At 45.6% G+C, this 14,969-nt stretch overlaps 1 protein-coding gene across 1 annotated transcript in view; it reads right to left on the bottom strand.

The window, feature by feature from the left end:
* LOC139216242 (inactive phospholipase C-like protein 2) overlaps positions 1 to 14,969 on the bottom strand; it is a 57,154-nt gene that overhangs the window by 17,041 nt on the left and 25,144 nt on the right. Inside the window, exon 2 of the mRNA XM_070847328.1 lies at positions 4,226 to 6,712. Coding sequence (XP_070703429.1) covers positions 4,226 to 6,712 — 2,487 coding nt within the window. The remainder of the gene's footprint in view (positions 1 to 4,225; positions 6,713 to 14,969) is intronic.

Raw genomic sequence — 14,969 nt, forward strand, 5'->3', positions numbered from 1 at the left:
AACTTTAATCCACTGTCCACTCTGCACAGCCACAACTGAAGCTTCATATCAACCTGAACCTGGTTAACAATGTTGTCTTCCCCGTTTGATCATGTCTTCTAACTGCACACCTCTCACAGCAGAGCAGATGCAGCCCATCACATCTGTGCATGAATTCCCTCCAAACAAACTCCTCTTCCTGCCATCAACATTTGACAAACACACCTTAAGTTGTGAGTTTGCTGTCACTCTCAATAAAATTGAATTTAGAATATGCTGCCAGCCTCACTTTACCTCTTTTTTCGCTCACGCTTCATGTATCCTAGGCCAGCCTGCTTTCCAGTCCACTGAAACCAGAGTTTCTGCATGTCTGCTTTCAAAGGCTTTGCAGCCCTGAGAACTTGAGTAACTGCCTCTCATAGTGTTTCATTTTTCTGCCAGCACAGGAATTTATACATCGAGCCCACTACTTTTCACACAGCACCTCCCGAGTTAGCACGGTTAAAAGACAGCCAGTAAAGCGAGCGCGACAGGGGCGAGGTGAGAAGAGAGAAAGGGACAGTGAAAAAGAGCAGTCTTGGCCGAGGCACGTCGAGTCTGACGCCTGAAAAGAAGAGTGAGGATGTTGATGAGAAGCACTGAGGAAACACAAGTTAGGTAAGAGAGTGAGTAAGAGAATAAGAGATGCTGGGAAAACTAGGAGCAGAATAGGAGAGGGGGAAAAAACTATTTAAGGAGAGCAGGCCAGAGTTGGTATTTGGGAATCTGTGCACACACTCTGCACTCTACAGTGTGGGAACCATCTGTCTCCCTGAGCTGGACCTCCAGCCCTGCAGAAAAATGCACCATACCACCCCCTACCCCAGAGGATGTACTGTCACCGAGGGGCCCCGACCTTCCCGTAGAGGGAGAGGGTGGCCGGGGGACAGAGTCGGTATCTGCATCTGAATCTGTATGCTAGGCCTCAGCCACAGTTAACACCTCTCGGGCCACTGAGGAGCACACGGGTGGAAGCGGGACAGCTCTGGGGCTCTGGATTCAAACCTAGTGTGTGATTATGTGTGCGTGTGTGACTGCATGTGTTTGTGTCTCGCTGTGGTCTGAGCTTTGTATAATTCCCTGCATGTGTGTGTGTGTGTGTGTGTGTGGGACCACATGCGTGAATGTTTTTCGATAATTGTCGTGCAATAAAAACCGTACCGTTATCAAACCTTGGTGTTAAAAAAACCCCCAATGAGAGGCTTGTGTTTTTAATTACTCCCCTCCCCCACTTTCCTCCCCTTCCAACATTCCCCAAATGAGAGCTCTGTGTCTGGTTACAACACTGCTTTTGTTTCTGTGTGCTCCTCTCTCTCTGTCTGCAGCTAGACGATTATCTCTCTCCTCTTCTTTCTGGCCTACAGTGTCTATGATGGCACACACACACACACACTTTTCAGCAAATGAAAAGAAACTCCAGGATGCCAACTCTCCTCCAGCTCCAACACCTTCTAATGCTCATGGGAAGCAGAAGTCTCTCACAGAAATAAGTGATTTAGTCCCTAGATTCACATACATGGCAACCTACAGTGTCTTATCTGCCCACTGGTCGGTGTTCGTGGTCTTTTTGACAGACATACTCGTCTTTATCTTATCTTTCAAAGCAGACTACCTGGAAGCTTTGCTGATTGAGGATAAAGAGAGCGTAGTGAGGTGAAGTAACGTTTGACTGCGCCTCTGTGCACTGCTTTCAAACGCCGTCCGCCATGATATCTGGGAGTTTAGTGAGTTTACGTACAACAGATATTTCCTCTCATGTTAACGTCTAATCTTGGCTTTGAGTCATGGGTGGCCAGGCTTCCAGAGCTGGTCTGGCTGCCGCCTTGTGGGCTGCTGGCCGCAGGCCCCGTTTCTGCCCCGCAGATCTCCCCAGAGCCGAGGCGCCGGGCTCCGCACAGCTGGCCTCTACAAAGCTTTCACTACTGTCCATGTTTTTACATTTAAATGGCAAAGGCCCTTTTTGAAATAAAGCCTTCCACTCACCTTCATCTCTTCCATTTATTTCATCAACTTTTATCTCTTCATTTCAAAAAGAAACATTTACATTTCAAACCTGAGGGTGTTGTGGTTTGGGGGGGCAGCGGTGGCGGCAGTGCCGTTTCATCAGGTTAAAAGACTCCAATTCACATTCAGTGGCATACTGCTACTTCACATGTGAGAGTATAGAGCAGTTTCTGGAGCTATTTTCTATGAGAAATGAAGCTAGAGCTGATTAGAGCTGTGACACACAGCATGCCCGCCATTAGTTCCATATTTAGATAAGTTACTTCGTTTAAGTTTTACAAAAGTTTGGTTTTGTTTGATGTGTCTGATTCACATGGCCAACATCCCAGCGAGACATATTTGATGCCTTATTCATGAAATGTTCCCATGTTGACTCAAGCCTGAGCAAAGATTAGGACCTAATCATCACAAACTCACATCCATTTGTCACTAATTTAGATTCTTCAAACATATTGTTGATTATTCATACATGCCATATTGTGATTGTGCTGGAAAACATATTTGCACTAATGAAGAAACATTTTTTTCCAGGATTGTTCATTAACTGCTCTATTTCACACTTTTATCTCCAGTGGTTTTCCTGAAATTACCTTCCGCTTATCCCATTCAGGCCGTAATCTGCTAATGTTACAACCCCTAAAATTGCAGGATCAATTTCCCCCCCTGAACACAAACATATTTCTCTCTGTTTTGGGGTCTTTGGGAGGGAAAAGCTTATTCCCACCACTGAAAAATGTATGACAGCATGCCACAGAACCTCGAATCACATCTCTGCTGCTTTAGTTTGGTCTGATCTTTTGTTTGCTGTGCCATTAGACTGAGGTTACTGCTTACTGAAGACAGACGGACGGGTATTTATGACCTGGATACTTACATTATATGCTGCATACTAACATAACGAGTGCGCTGCATTAAGCTTCTGGAGGAACAAGTCTGTCTAATTTTATGTCTTCTTATACAAGACATCAACATTATAGTCTGCTTCCTCCCAGCACTAGACACCACTGGAGGTATCATCTTAAAGCAGGAAATCAGAGAAGATCAGCACTAATGAGGTTTCTCAGCTACCTATTACCACATTTTTAAGAGAGACAGGTCTGTTCATGTACATTATTAATACACGATGGAGAAGACAGAAGGCTTTTTTCTTGATTTTAGGCCTTGCTGATGGAGTAATGTCAACGCTCAGCGAGAGTTCTTTTTATTAGCAAAGACAAGAGCCTGCTACTCTAAACTGTCAGTGAAACAACACAACGGCAAGTTAAAGGCTCTCTGGCTCTCCCTGTGTTAATGAGACCAGCTACGTATCACAGCGCTCATTCACCATAAACAAATTGACAAATGCACTGAAATGCCTCTGCTATTGGTCTCAGCCAAACATACATCGTGGCTACTAATCTTCATTTGCTCGTGTAGAAGAGTTTTAAAGTCGTGCATTAAGTGCCTAGCAACCCAGTCCTCTCTCCTGGACAGTGACTGTCCCTCATTAATGATTACACTATTCATAAACCTCATAATTGCACAGCAGTGAAACTTAAACTACCATTCTCTCCTCTACAATATTAATAGAGCGCAATTAGTGACAAGCCTCTGTCCACAACAGCAACTGAAATCTGAGTTCACTCTGAAACACTTAGTTTAGACCTGAGTTAGGTTATTTTTTTGCCTTTTCACATTTCAGCTTCCAACTCAATATGCAGATAACCATTAAAAGTTGGTGAATATTTTCCTGTTCTTTAGGGGATCGGTCATTATTTGACTGTAATATTATATACAGAGTTCAGAATACTATGTAAATTGCTTAAAAGCATATCCAGGGTCTGCAGGGCATGAGCATGAACTATCCTTTATGATTCTTTACCCTCACACTGCATTCCTTCCCGTTAAGGAGTTCTTCCTGCCACTGTTACCTGATATAATATCTGCTGCTGCTCGTGTGGGGATTCATGAATCCTTAATGTTCTCCTAATTCCTGAATCGTTGGGTCTCTGAATTAAAGAGTTTAGTCTACTAGACCTGCTAATTATGGAAAGAGTCTTGAGATATCATAACAGAATGTAAAAAAGCACAAATTTGGGGAAAAGGTTTCTCTCCTCAACACTTTAATGGAACAGGCCACTTAAGCCAGTACAAGAGCCAATATTAATAATGGGTGTGCAATTATGTTTCATAAGTAATTTCAAGTACATTTTCAGTTCCTTACCTGCACGTTTTCTCTGAGGTCTGTGGCCTCCCTGAGGGGCTGGGTGGAGGCTCTGAAGAGCTCGTCCACTACCTTGATCCCTGTCGTCTTGGTGGTGGTGTACTCCCGGGCCTTCCTACCCTTCCTAACAGACAGACCCCTCTTATGAGCCTTTCCTCCACCTCGCCTGTTGGTGATGGCTACATGAACAAAGAGTGTGGTGTTAGGTAGGAACTCTCCTGTCAGAGACTGTAGGGGGACATGTCTATAGCCTGGCTGTAGGCACTCAAATGGGATGGTGTACTGGCCAATGAACTCGTCTCCAATGTAGTCGTCATCCAGCACCACAAAGCGCAGAACTGCAAGTTCTGGTAAATTGATCTGGAATTCAAAACTCTCATCAAAAATAGGGTTGTCTCCATTCTGGGACACTGTCTTGGTTCTTTGCTCAGCACAGTCAGCTGGGATGCCGTGAATCTCCACATATATGTAGGGCTCCACCACATCACCCTTAGCAGCAGAGCCGCGAGGCTTGGGCAGATTCTGACCACTGATGACCTTGATGTGAAGAAGCTGGGCAGACACCCCTGGCAGGGAGTCCCGAGCATTGGCACTGAAGTAGGACACCTCCTCCCTCATGATGGCTGGCCTCAAAACATACCCGCAGTTGCCATTTTGCCTAAACCAGCCTAGGTTGAGGTCCATCATCAGACCTGGTGTCTGGTAGTTCATGGCCACAATCTGGCAGCCACACTTCCAGAAATCCTGGGGGTTCATGTTGCTGGCATCAATTCTCATAGGTGTGGGATATACCCTGGACAGAAAGCGCTTGTTATAACAGACAAATTCCTCTGGGAACTCATTGGCAAACCTGTTTGCATCTACCTCATTGAAGGAGCAAATCTCCCAGTATTTTTGGTCCCTCTTAGAGATCTCAAAGTCCCTAAACTGGACTGACTTGCAGAGGGACACAAGATCAGAGAGCTCCCTGCACAGTCTGAGTCTCTTGCAGCCTAATCCATTTAGGTGGTCCTTCTCATCGGCTCCGACTCTTCGAGACATTTCCAGACCTTCCTCCTCATCCGTCACATCTCCCTCAGCATCAGTGCAGTGTGGTGGAAGCCTCTTTCCCTTGAGGAGGATTTTACCTTTGAGTTTTTCAGGGGAAGGTAGGTAGTTTTCTTCCTTGTTTGGAGGTTCAACATGCAGCTTGTCCCCAAGAATTTTCTTCATGTGCTGTGCCATGACTCTCTGCTGTGGGATGCAGCAGTGGGTCACTAAGCAGAGAATCAGGGGATACTCTGAGCTCTCAAAAGCATATTGGTTTATAATGTCCAGGACTTTCGAGAAAGCTAGATGTGAGGCTACAGAACTACCTACATACACCACTGGTTCATTATCTGGGCCATCCCACACAATGACCTCAATGCTGCGACAGCCCATCCTTAGAGCTCGGATGTAGCTGCTGATGTCTGACGAACCCCAGAAATGGTCTTCCAGAAGGGAGGCATTATGTGACGAGTTGATGTAATAGTGGGACAGAGGCTGGGTCATGTCCTGGCACACACGTTTGTGCTGGGGGTCGAAGATGTGGCATTCGGAGGAGAGGAGGTAGTGCGTAAAGCCATCGATGGAGAGGTAGCCCCTCTCTCTGCCTTCAGCGGATGGCTCAAATTTCTGAACAATATCCCTGCACATGTCTTCTGTTACACCTTCCACACCCTGCTCCACCTCTACAAATAGCATCAGATCTTTACTGTCCAGATACTCCTTGTTACTTGAGAACTGCACAAGTAGGAAGAAAATCTCTGGCCGTGTGCAGAGCTCACAGTAAGCCTCCACAAAGGTGTCCATGTTAATTCCCTCCCCGTATTGGTCTTTAGCTTTCTGGAGTTCCTTGAACTTCAGCTCTATCCTAGACTCTTTCATTCCAGGATTGAGCCCTTTGATTATCTGCGTGGCCCTGAACAGGTCTATGTGTCCATCCTTCTCCATATCAGCTAGCTCAAACACTGAGCCAATCCAAGATGTCCGTAGACTCGGTTGGCTAGGTTCCACCATGTCCACGGTGTGCCGGCCATAAGACACCAGATACCTAAGGCCCATCACCCAGGTGCTGACAACATCTGCTGTGCTGGCTACCAAATCCAAGGACTCATAGTTATCACCGTAGATGATTGAGAAGGCGCATTCATCAGGAAACTGATCTGAGAGACCATTACTGCGAAGAACTGGAGTCTTCTTTCCCAAACGGACCTCCTTAATGCCCTTAATCTCCAGTTTAGCCTTTTCTGAGTCCTTCTTGGATGGCTCCCAACGGAGCCAGTGCATGTCTGGATCCAGCAGGAAGTAGCGGTTGTACATGCGCGAGTTGGAGCGCACCTTCTTCATCTCACAGCCCTCCATCATGAAGGCCATGCAAGCAGCTGTGCTGTTAATCTTGCGGTCACTTGGCATTGAGCTGAAGGACACCGTTTTCTTCCTCACCTGCCTCTGTTTGGAGCCATCCTGCAAACAGAATGGGGTAGGGGGAGGTCGGGGCAGAGAAGGATTTCTTGGTTACACTTTGTATATGAATTCAGGAAACAGTGACTTTAAATAGACACATGCACATTGAATCCTTACATATAAGCACAAGCTGTTACGCTGCTAAAAGATAAAGATGGACATGAAACACTATTCCCATCAGTAAACTGTGCTGAGCTGCTGAATGTGTAAATATGACAGACAGCTAATTATCAATTGCTTAGCCCCAAACTTTTTTCCTCCCCAGCAGTGAGCCAACATGCTGGGGCCCCATCTTTGTGGAGACGGGACACAATGGTTGACGGGCGCCATGTGTGGTCTTCTTGGACATTTGACTGTTAAAATGGCAAATGCAATCAGTCTGTTTATGATCCTCTGAGATAATCACATGCTTATTTAAAATGCACATCTCCTTGTATAATTATTCTGCTCATATTAGAAATAGCATATCCTCATGTGAGGGCAAAGAACCTCTGGGGTTTTCCCTTGAGACAAATCATAATATATGGCAATGCATGCCGAATGCTCTAATGACAGGGTACAAGACTGGAATGGTTTCATCTCTTAAACAAATGTAAGTGCTTTAAAATCTGTTTCACGTTGCCTTATAACTAAAAATGAGATGTGGTTAAATATTCATCCAGTGGGCAACCTCCCATAAATACATTCCAATAACATTACAATGCTTGTTGAAGCTCTGAGGTTGTTGTCTCTCTCTCACTACCAAAGCAAAAGCCAAAACTTGTGAAAGTAGTAAAACAGGCTCTACACACCACCTGCCATGACATTGCTGAACGTTCCCAGCTTTTAGGTTGTGAGCCTTGCTGGCAGAAAGCAGACAGTGCTGTCCTATTTTCAGACAGGGCTGTGGTTAGCTAGATAGCTGAATGCAGATGGCCTGGTTAAGGGCTTGGAAAATGGGCTTGTTTAATAATGCATACTACAGAGAACAGTACACTAAAATCAAAACTGAATCAATCCACAAATCACTGTTACATGTAAGAGACTTTAAACACAAAGGCATTGAGCCTGTCATTGTTGAAACTCAGACACAGGACAGATTATCCTCAAAATGAATTTTGTGAAACATCAATTATCTAAAGCCACCTAATCATCGATCTCTGTTCCATGTCTGTTGATCATTTTTAGTTAAAAGAAGCCAGAAAGACTATGGAGGAGCGAGGACGTTTCCCTCAAGTCGGTGACTGCCTGAACAGGTCTGATGGATCTCCCCAGAGCATGGTTCAACTCTAGACACACTGAACCCCCCCAAGGCCATCCATCTTCCCCCTGACGGCCAGAGGCAGATGACGCCCAGCACCTCATCACGATTGATGAGCACCACTTGATGCAAAGCTGAAGAAATGACATGATCATCACTCTCTGGTTTTGCCCTTGTTTTACGACCTCTATCTCGTTTCCCGACACATAAGTACTCAATATCATAATTACAAAATCTGCAAAAAAAAAACATTCGTTAATGTGGATGAGAATATCTTTTTGAAAGTCTGGGCCTTTGCTGGTCTTACACCAGATGGTGTGCTCTGTCCTGACGATGACCCAGGTCAAACGGGCTGCTCACTGTGTGTTAAAATAGAGTTATTCAAGCATTAATTTTCTCCGCCTTGAGAAATACTTGCATGCAATTGTTGTGAGAGCTAGTGCCAAGACCCACAGGCACATGGTAATGCACGTAACCTTGCCAAGACTGTGAGGGTAACGAGGGTGCTGTTGGTTCAGCTGGAGGATAATACAATTCCAACTCTTTCACAGAGGCAACCACGGAGTGAAATAAAGGCATGTCAAACACTTCACATGAGAGGCAGACAGACGGTAGCATCAACAATAAAAATCATCTGCCCCCAAACTTGCTTGTGGTTGGATATAAATATTCAAGAGATCACGTTTCACATGTCACATGTTGTGCTCTTTAATGTCACGAACTTGCTCCTATTGCTCAACAAGACAGAAAACAACAGAGAACAACTAGGGCGCATCTATGAAGCAGCCCTAAAGGACAGTTGGTGTCTCCTCTGGTATGCTCCTCTGCTATTTGCAAAATCAACCAGATGGACATCTCCTGTGCATTGACTGGGGAATTGGGAATATTTGAAGAAAGCTCTGAGAGACAAAAAGCAGACTGAGCAAATGGCAAGAGGAGGATATCTGTTCAGGTCTGATTGTTTCCAGGCCTTCTTCAGGGAAGTGCTGTCGCCACCGGGGGTCAAAGAGTGGGAGGGTAATCTTTGTGTCTCATTAACATGCTGTTACAATTAGCCGGACGGCCGGGCAGGACGACATGCCGTTACCCTCAGTTCCTGCCTCTCGGTCAAAGCCAAGCAGGCAAAATGTGTCTGTTAAGGATAATTTCACAAATTAGTGGAAGTGAATTCTACCTGCTGATTTGAAATGCAAATTCATGAAGCTGCAGACGTCGAGGTGCAGGACTAATCACCTGCCTCATCAGTGACATGTCTGACATACAGCATGTGCACACAGAGGCCAGAGCAGCAACAAGATAAACATCTTAATGTCATGAAAACCTTTTTAAATATACATCATATTTCTGGTTCTGTATTTCTCCACGAGTCCCTCTTCTTTCCTTGATTGACCACACTTGTGCTGCACTCTCTCACCATTTTTCACAGCCCCTGGCGTCTTTCCTGGAAGAGATGTCAGTATTTCTGTTTATGTGTGTGTGTGTTTGCGTGCTTGAGTGCTTCTGACTTGACTGCCTGTTGCTGCTGTTTGCTGCTGTTGCCACAGTGACGTGGGGGTATTTTGGTAATCCTCCACACCTCCCCCATCCCCTTTCCTGTGGTGACGCTAGCTGCCCCGGGCTGGGTCAAACACTCCCTGATGGAAGGGTGAAGCTGCTGGGGACGGGGCAGGCTGTGAGACGAGTCCCCAAACATCCTCTGAAGGGCGATGGTATGTCACACTCACTCTCCCTCCCGTCACTCTTGTCACACCCTGATGCTGTGCACCACAAGCAGTACAGTATGACATGGGGAACATAACTCCAGGGAGGCAATTAATGCAACATGAGCTCTCAGGTTGGCTGTTACACTGCAGTGCCTCACTGAGTGGAGTACGCCAAAACACTGACTCCTTAAAATCATACTGTAGGACAAACTATTCTCACAGACTTCCTATCTTTGTATACTTACATAACGATTAGATTTCCAATTACATGTTATATCATCTCTCAAACAAATATACATCTGGTTGGTTTTCCTGCACTCCCTCAGTCTGCCGTCCTTCCTGCAATGCAGCCCTATCAGACAGGCTAATGTCTGCTTCTTCTCTGCAGAGTATAGTGGATGTCTGTGTGGGTGCAACACAGGCGCCCCAACAAAACCCCCAAGAGCTTCCTCTCCTGCCTCATCTCTTGTTATGTCAGAAAGTACAAGCGAAACTAAAAAGTCCTCTCACTCCGACCGCCTGTGCAGATGCATAAACAACTTCACTGCTTTGACGCAGACTGAATGCAATTATACTGTAGAGCAACATTTGAAGGTGAAAGTTAAGCGTCCAAGCTACTGGACGGTGACAGTTTAGTATGACTGGAGTGCTGAGCTGCTTTTGATCACATGGAGGACGAATCTCTCCCCTAAAGGTCTTCCTGTGGGACTCTGGACATACTGCTTCTTTCACTTCTTTGGCCCACTTCCTCCCCGTCCCACCAAAGCTCAAACCGTTCCACCTCCTCATCACGACCGCTACTCCTTGCTCCTAACATATCTCAACTCTAAAACGGGTCTGCAGAAAGTAGTCAGGCGCTGCTGAGCTCCTCTCGCCCACAGAGCTACTGTGTCATTTGTGTGTGTGTGTGCAGTATGAATCGGTGAATAAGGCAACAGGGGAGCGTGGGTAATGGGGAGCGAAGGCAGAACAGAGCAGAGCAGAGCCCTCTTGATGACGTGCTGTCCAAGATGTGAGTCAGAGTACGTGTGGTGTGTTTACCTGCATGTGTGCTGGAGGATCATAGAATGAATGTCTGCATGCACACAGAGCATCACTCAACACGGCAAACACATGTGTTCACTGTGTAACATGTTACCATCAGAGCGCCCACTGTTCATGTGCGTAACTAATTCTGGTTCCAGTCACATTGATAATATTACAGTCCAGGTGAGGTAAGTCCCCTCCGATTATCACATTAATGATTTCCATCACAGAAGCTGTCGGCCTTCTAAGAGTTGCTGCCTGGATAAAAAAGAATTCACCATCTCAAGGTTGAATTATTTTCACTATTCCAATGTTTTTATAGAAGTACAATTTCTGTAGATGCTTTCTTTTTTTAATATAAATTGTAGGTCTGTGTGGTTTGTCGTCCTTGAATCTTCTCAAACAAACTTTACATGCAGCAAAAGAAGTAATGAAGTAAATTACTGCACAAACCAAATTAACAAGTGAAGGTGATTTGATTACTGTGTGAATGATCATTTTTTGTTTTTGGAGAAAGTCCGGCACCGTTCCCTGCAGGAGCACTAGATGTGAAGACCCAGAGAGCTCTGGCTTTTGCCGTGAAGTATTTCACAGCTCAGTAAGCCCCAGTCTATTTGGATGAGGTAGATGGGAGGTCATCGTCAGAACACAAGCCCTCTCTCCCCCTCCTCGACTCTCGGCTGCCCACCACTACCCCAAGGCACCGCAGTGCCTCTCCCTTCCCACGGACAAGATGGTTACACAAACTGGCATCTGAATCCTGCCACAGAGAGTTTAGGGCAGATTCATTCAGCCTCCAACAGACTCTACTCCCAAAAACTGGATGGAGAGATGCCTCCATATATAGAGAGAGAGGGAGAAAGAGAGGTAAAGCAGATGTATGCTAAAACTGAGTATTTGCACAAAAGAGATTTAAGGAGCGATTGACAGAATCTGAGAAACATTGCAAGTTCAATGAGCTTAGAGTTAACTTAATTTGTTCAGATGTTTTGGCAACGCTGTGCAACCTCAATGCCAATAAAGCTACTTAAATCAAATTGAAAAACTAAATTCTCATTGGGGGAGAGGAGTGGGAAGGAAAGATAAATACAATGTCAGTAACATTTTGCCTTGGAAACATTGCATTGTTATCTGTCACGCTAATAAAGCATCTTCAAATTGAATACAGATTTTGGAGATAGAAGTGGCGAGGGAGGAATGGAGAGAATAAAGAAAGACAGATGAGGAAAAGAGAGTCAGGGGGAGAGAGAAGCTGGGCCTGTCACTGTTTGTCACTGTAATCTCTCGTGTGGGCGACTGCTTTAATTCTCACAGCGGTACTCTCAGCTGCACATCATGCAACTTATCACACCATCTTAGTGCAAGTTTCACAGAACACCAACATAATGTGTGAATAGGTGAAAGAATTGAGGGGGAATGTGCCTGAATTGTGTCTCTGTGCAAGAACGCTTTCACATTTTCACCCAGGTGGTCCATTGTGCACGGCGCTCACTGTGCAGTAAATGCAAAGCCCAGGTTCTGATGGTAATTCTCTTTCTGTGCTCAGATGAAAAGTGGAAATTCCCCAGAGAACTCTGAACAAGCCAGAGAGCACCGAACAGTCTCACTAATTACTGGCCCACAGAGAGAGTGGAGGTCAATGCTATCGAGCTGTGGAACCACAGAAAAAAGGACCAAAAAGCTGCCATCCAGCTTAGATAACTCAGCCGCAAAGCATTTCTGTTCAAGAGTCCATTCAGTTTCACTTATGAAACCACTCACTGCATTCAGTATGGCTCGTGTGCAGGTTTGGTCGGGAATCACATCACACCTTTCTGGGTTCACCGCACATTTTAATGCACAACACGCACTAAGGCTCTCCTGTGGCTTCCCCATCACACCACCCTGGTTCTCCCCAGCTGCTTGACTATCGTCTCGCATCACCAGTGGGGCCAATTATTTCATGCAGAGCCTATTTCATGAGCTCAGCTCAGGTGAGTCTGTGTGCGCGCATGTGTGCGTGTGTGCATGCTTGTTGCTAAGCATGATGGAGAGAGACAGAGAGAGACCGAGAGAGAGACAGAGAGAGAGAGAGAGAGAGAGAGAGAGATGAGGGGGGTTCAACATTTCCTCAAGATTTTCTGTCTTCCGTAGGCAAGGTGTCCGCTGTCAATCTCCGCTCCTACTCACTCTGAGTGATTGTGGGTCTGTCGGGTCATGTCTGTAATTCTGTAGAAGCCGCGTTAAATAATAACAGACTAATCCTTCTATATGGGAGGAGGGGGACACTGTTTGTCCCTGGATTCCCTCACAATCTCCTGCCAAATGTACTCTCCGCTGTTTTCCTCGTTTAGTGGAGGATGTTTGAAGGTTGTTTCAGCGGCTCATATTTGTGATTTCTATCTCACCCCTCCTCCATTCACTATGCCAACTCTGGACACGCTCTGTGCCCCCGTTCAGCTAATGTATCCGAGTGTGCCAGAACAAGAATAAAGGGTTCACTTCACACCGGGGCCCCCCCCATACATCTAAAAAAAGGTTTTCACTGCTTGAAGGGAAATTTCACCACATTTTATATGGATGTCCAATCAGTGTTGATGGTAAATGTAGTCGACTGAAGCAACGTGCTATGTTCTTCTGCTCATGGAAAGGTGCCAGCAGTGCATGTACCAGGATGTATTGTAAGCTTGTGGTGACCAAGGTCCAAATTCCTGCCGCTCTCTATTGCGTTTCTTCAGCCACGTTCTCTGGGTCAAATAAATACGTCTGACGGCTGAACGGTCATGTTTGGGGGGGGATGCCATTTCATTAGAGGGAAACAGCTAGTTTGCACTACAAGCAAAGAGAATGAGGAAGTTTTGTTGTTGAGCTGCTGTATTTGCGTGACAGCTGGCTACCCAGAGGTGGACACTAGACCTCAGCGCTGAAATAACCTGTAGTTCTTTCTTGCTCACAACTACAACAGCGTACACATCAAATGGGAGAACAACAGATGTTGCAGCTGTGCCTCAGAGACACAGAGAACGTATCGCCAGCAACTGCAGCTATTTTTCAACTTGGATAAATACAGATAAGGTTAAAAACTGGCAGAATGGTCCTTTAAAGCTGCACCCGGGACCTTTGCTCGGGGATGTTTTCATCTCCAAGTGACAATGACTGAAAATAGTTTTTTTTTTTTATTACTGTAGGAATCAAAGGGGAGCAACAGAGGTCAGGTGATTGTTTTCTTGGCTTCTGAGTAGGAAATAGTTGATCATTTTGTTTCTAGGCTTAAATTTGTGGGAGGAGACAGAGGTGAAAGGCTCCTTTTTCATCTTCTAAACAACTTTTATCTGAGCAAACACACTGAAACCATGTTGTCTCAGTTAGGAAGAGGACTGCAGCCCTTCTTTGGCTGATTCTGGTCCAGTGTTCAGTTAGCCTGAGCATCCTGCACTCATCCTGAATGTCATACACGAGGCTGTGGTGGTTTCACCATGAGCCAAAGACTAATAGAATACGCTGCCTTCCAATTCAAATAAGATAATGAAAGTCAATGAAGTTGGAGTCGCAGGGTTTTTATCTGACAGCCTTATGCTAACAACTGATAGCAGTGCGCCAAGTCCCTCACAGCTATCGCTACTGGAGGCACTCATTGACTCAGATATAACTATGTTTAATACTTCCCCGTGGTCTGCAGTGCTTTAATTAAACAGTGTTGTCTGATCTCAAAGCATTCCTCTCATTACATTCATTACCACAGTGTTTCCTCATTTCCCCAAATGGTTTTCAGCCACAGGCACTAGATCTTGGCTGCGTTTGCCAAAAACATGGAGCGTCCGGGGGAGTGTGAGATGAAAGTGTGTGTGCCTACCTCCCGATGATGACCACTCAAAAGGATAACAGCTGACACGGATCCTTTGACACCTGGGTCTCATCATCCATCCCTTCTTTCTGTCCGTCTTTCACTCTCTCACTGTTGTTTGCTCTCCCTCTATTATTTATTTAACCTTTGTGTCTCTTGGTTCCTGAATTAATTGATTTTTTCCCGTCTTCCTCCGTCTGTGTATTTCTCTACATGTATCGCTACATACAGCAATAATAAAGAGATGAGATTGATACCGGGAAACAATTAAGGTCAGACTAGCGGTGTGCTGAATGTTTCCACCCTGTGGGAAATGATCTATCACATCCTCAATAACATCTGACAGAGGCAGCTGTTTTGAACCCGCTCACAATGAATCGTCTGCCTGAGCCTCGGGCGCAATAAAAGGGGATGCCAGAGGAATTCTTTTGGCTACACACACACACAGTGGCCATCCTCCTTTGT

Source organism: Pempheris klunzingeri, chromosome 17, assembly GCF_042242105.1.
Source record: "Pempheris klunzingeri isolate RE-2024b chromosome 17, fPemKlu1.hap1, whole genome shotgun sequence".
NCBI classification, from domain to species: Eukaryota; Metazoa; Chordata; class Actinopteri; order Acropomatiformes; family Pempheridae; genus Pempheris; species Pempheris klunzingeri.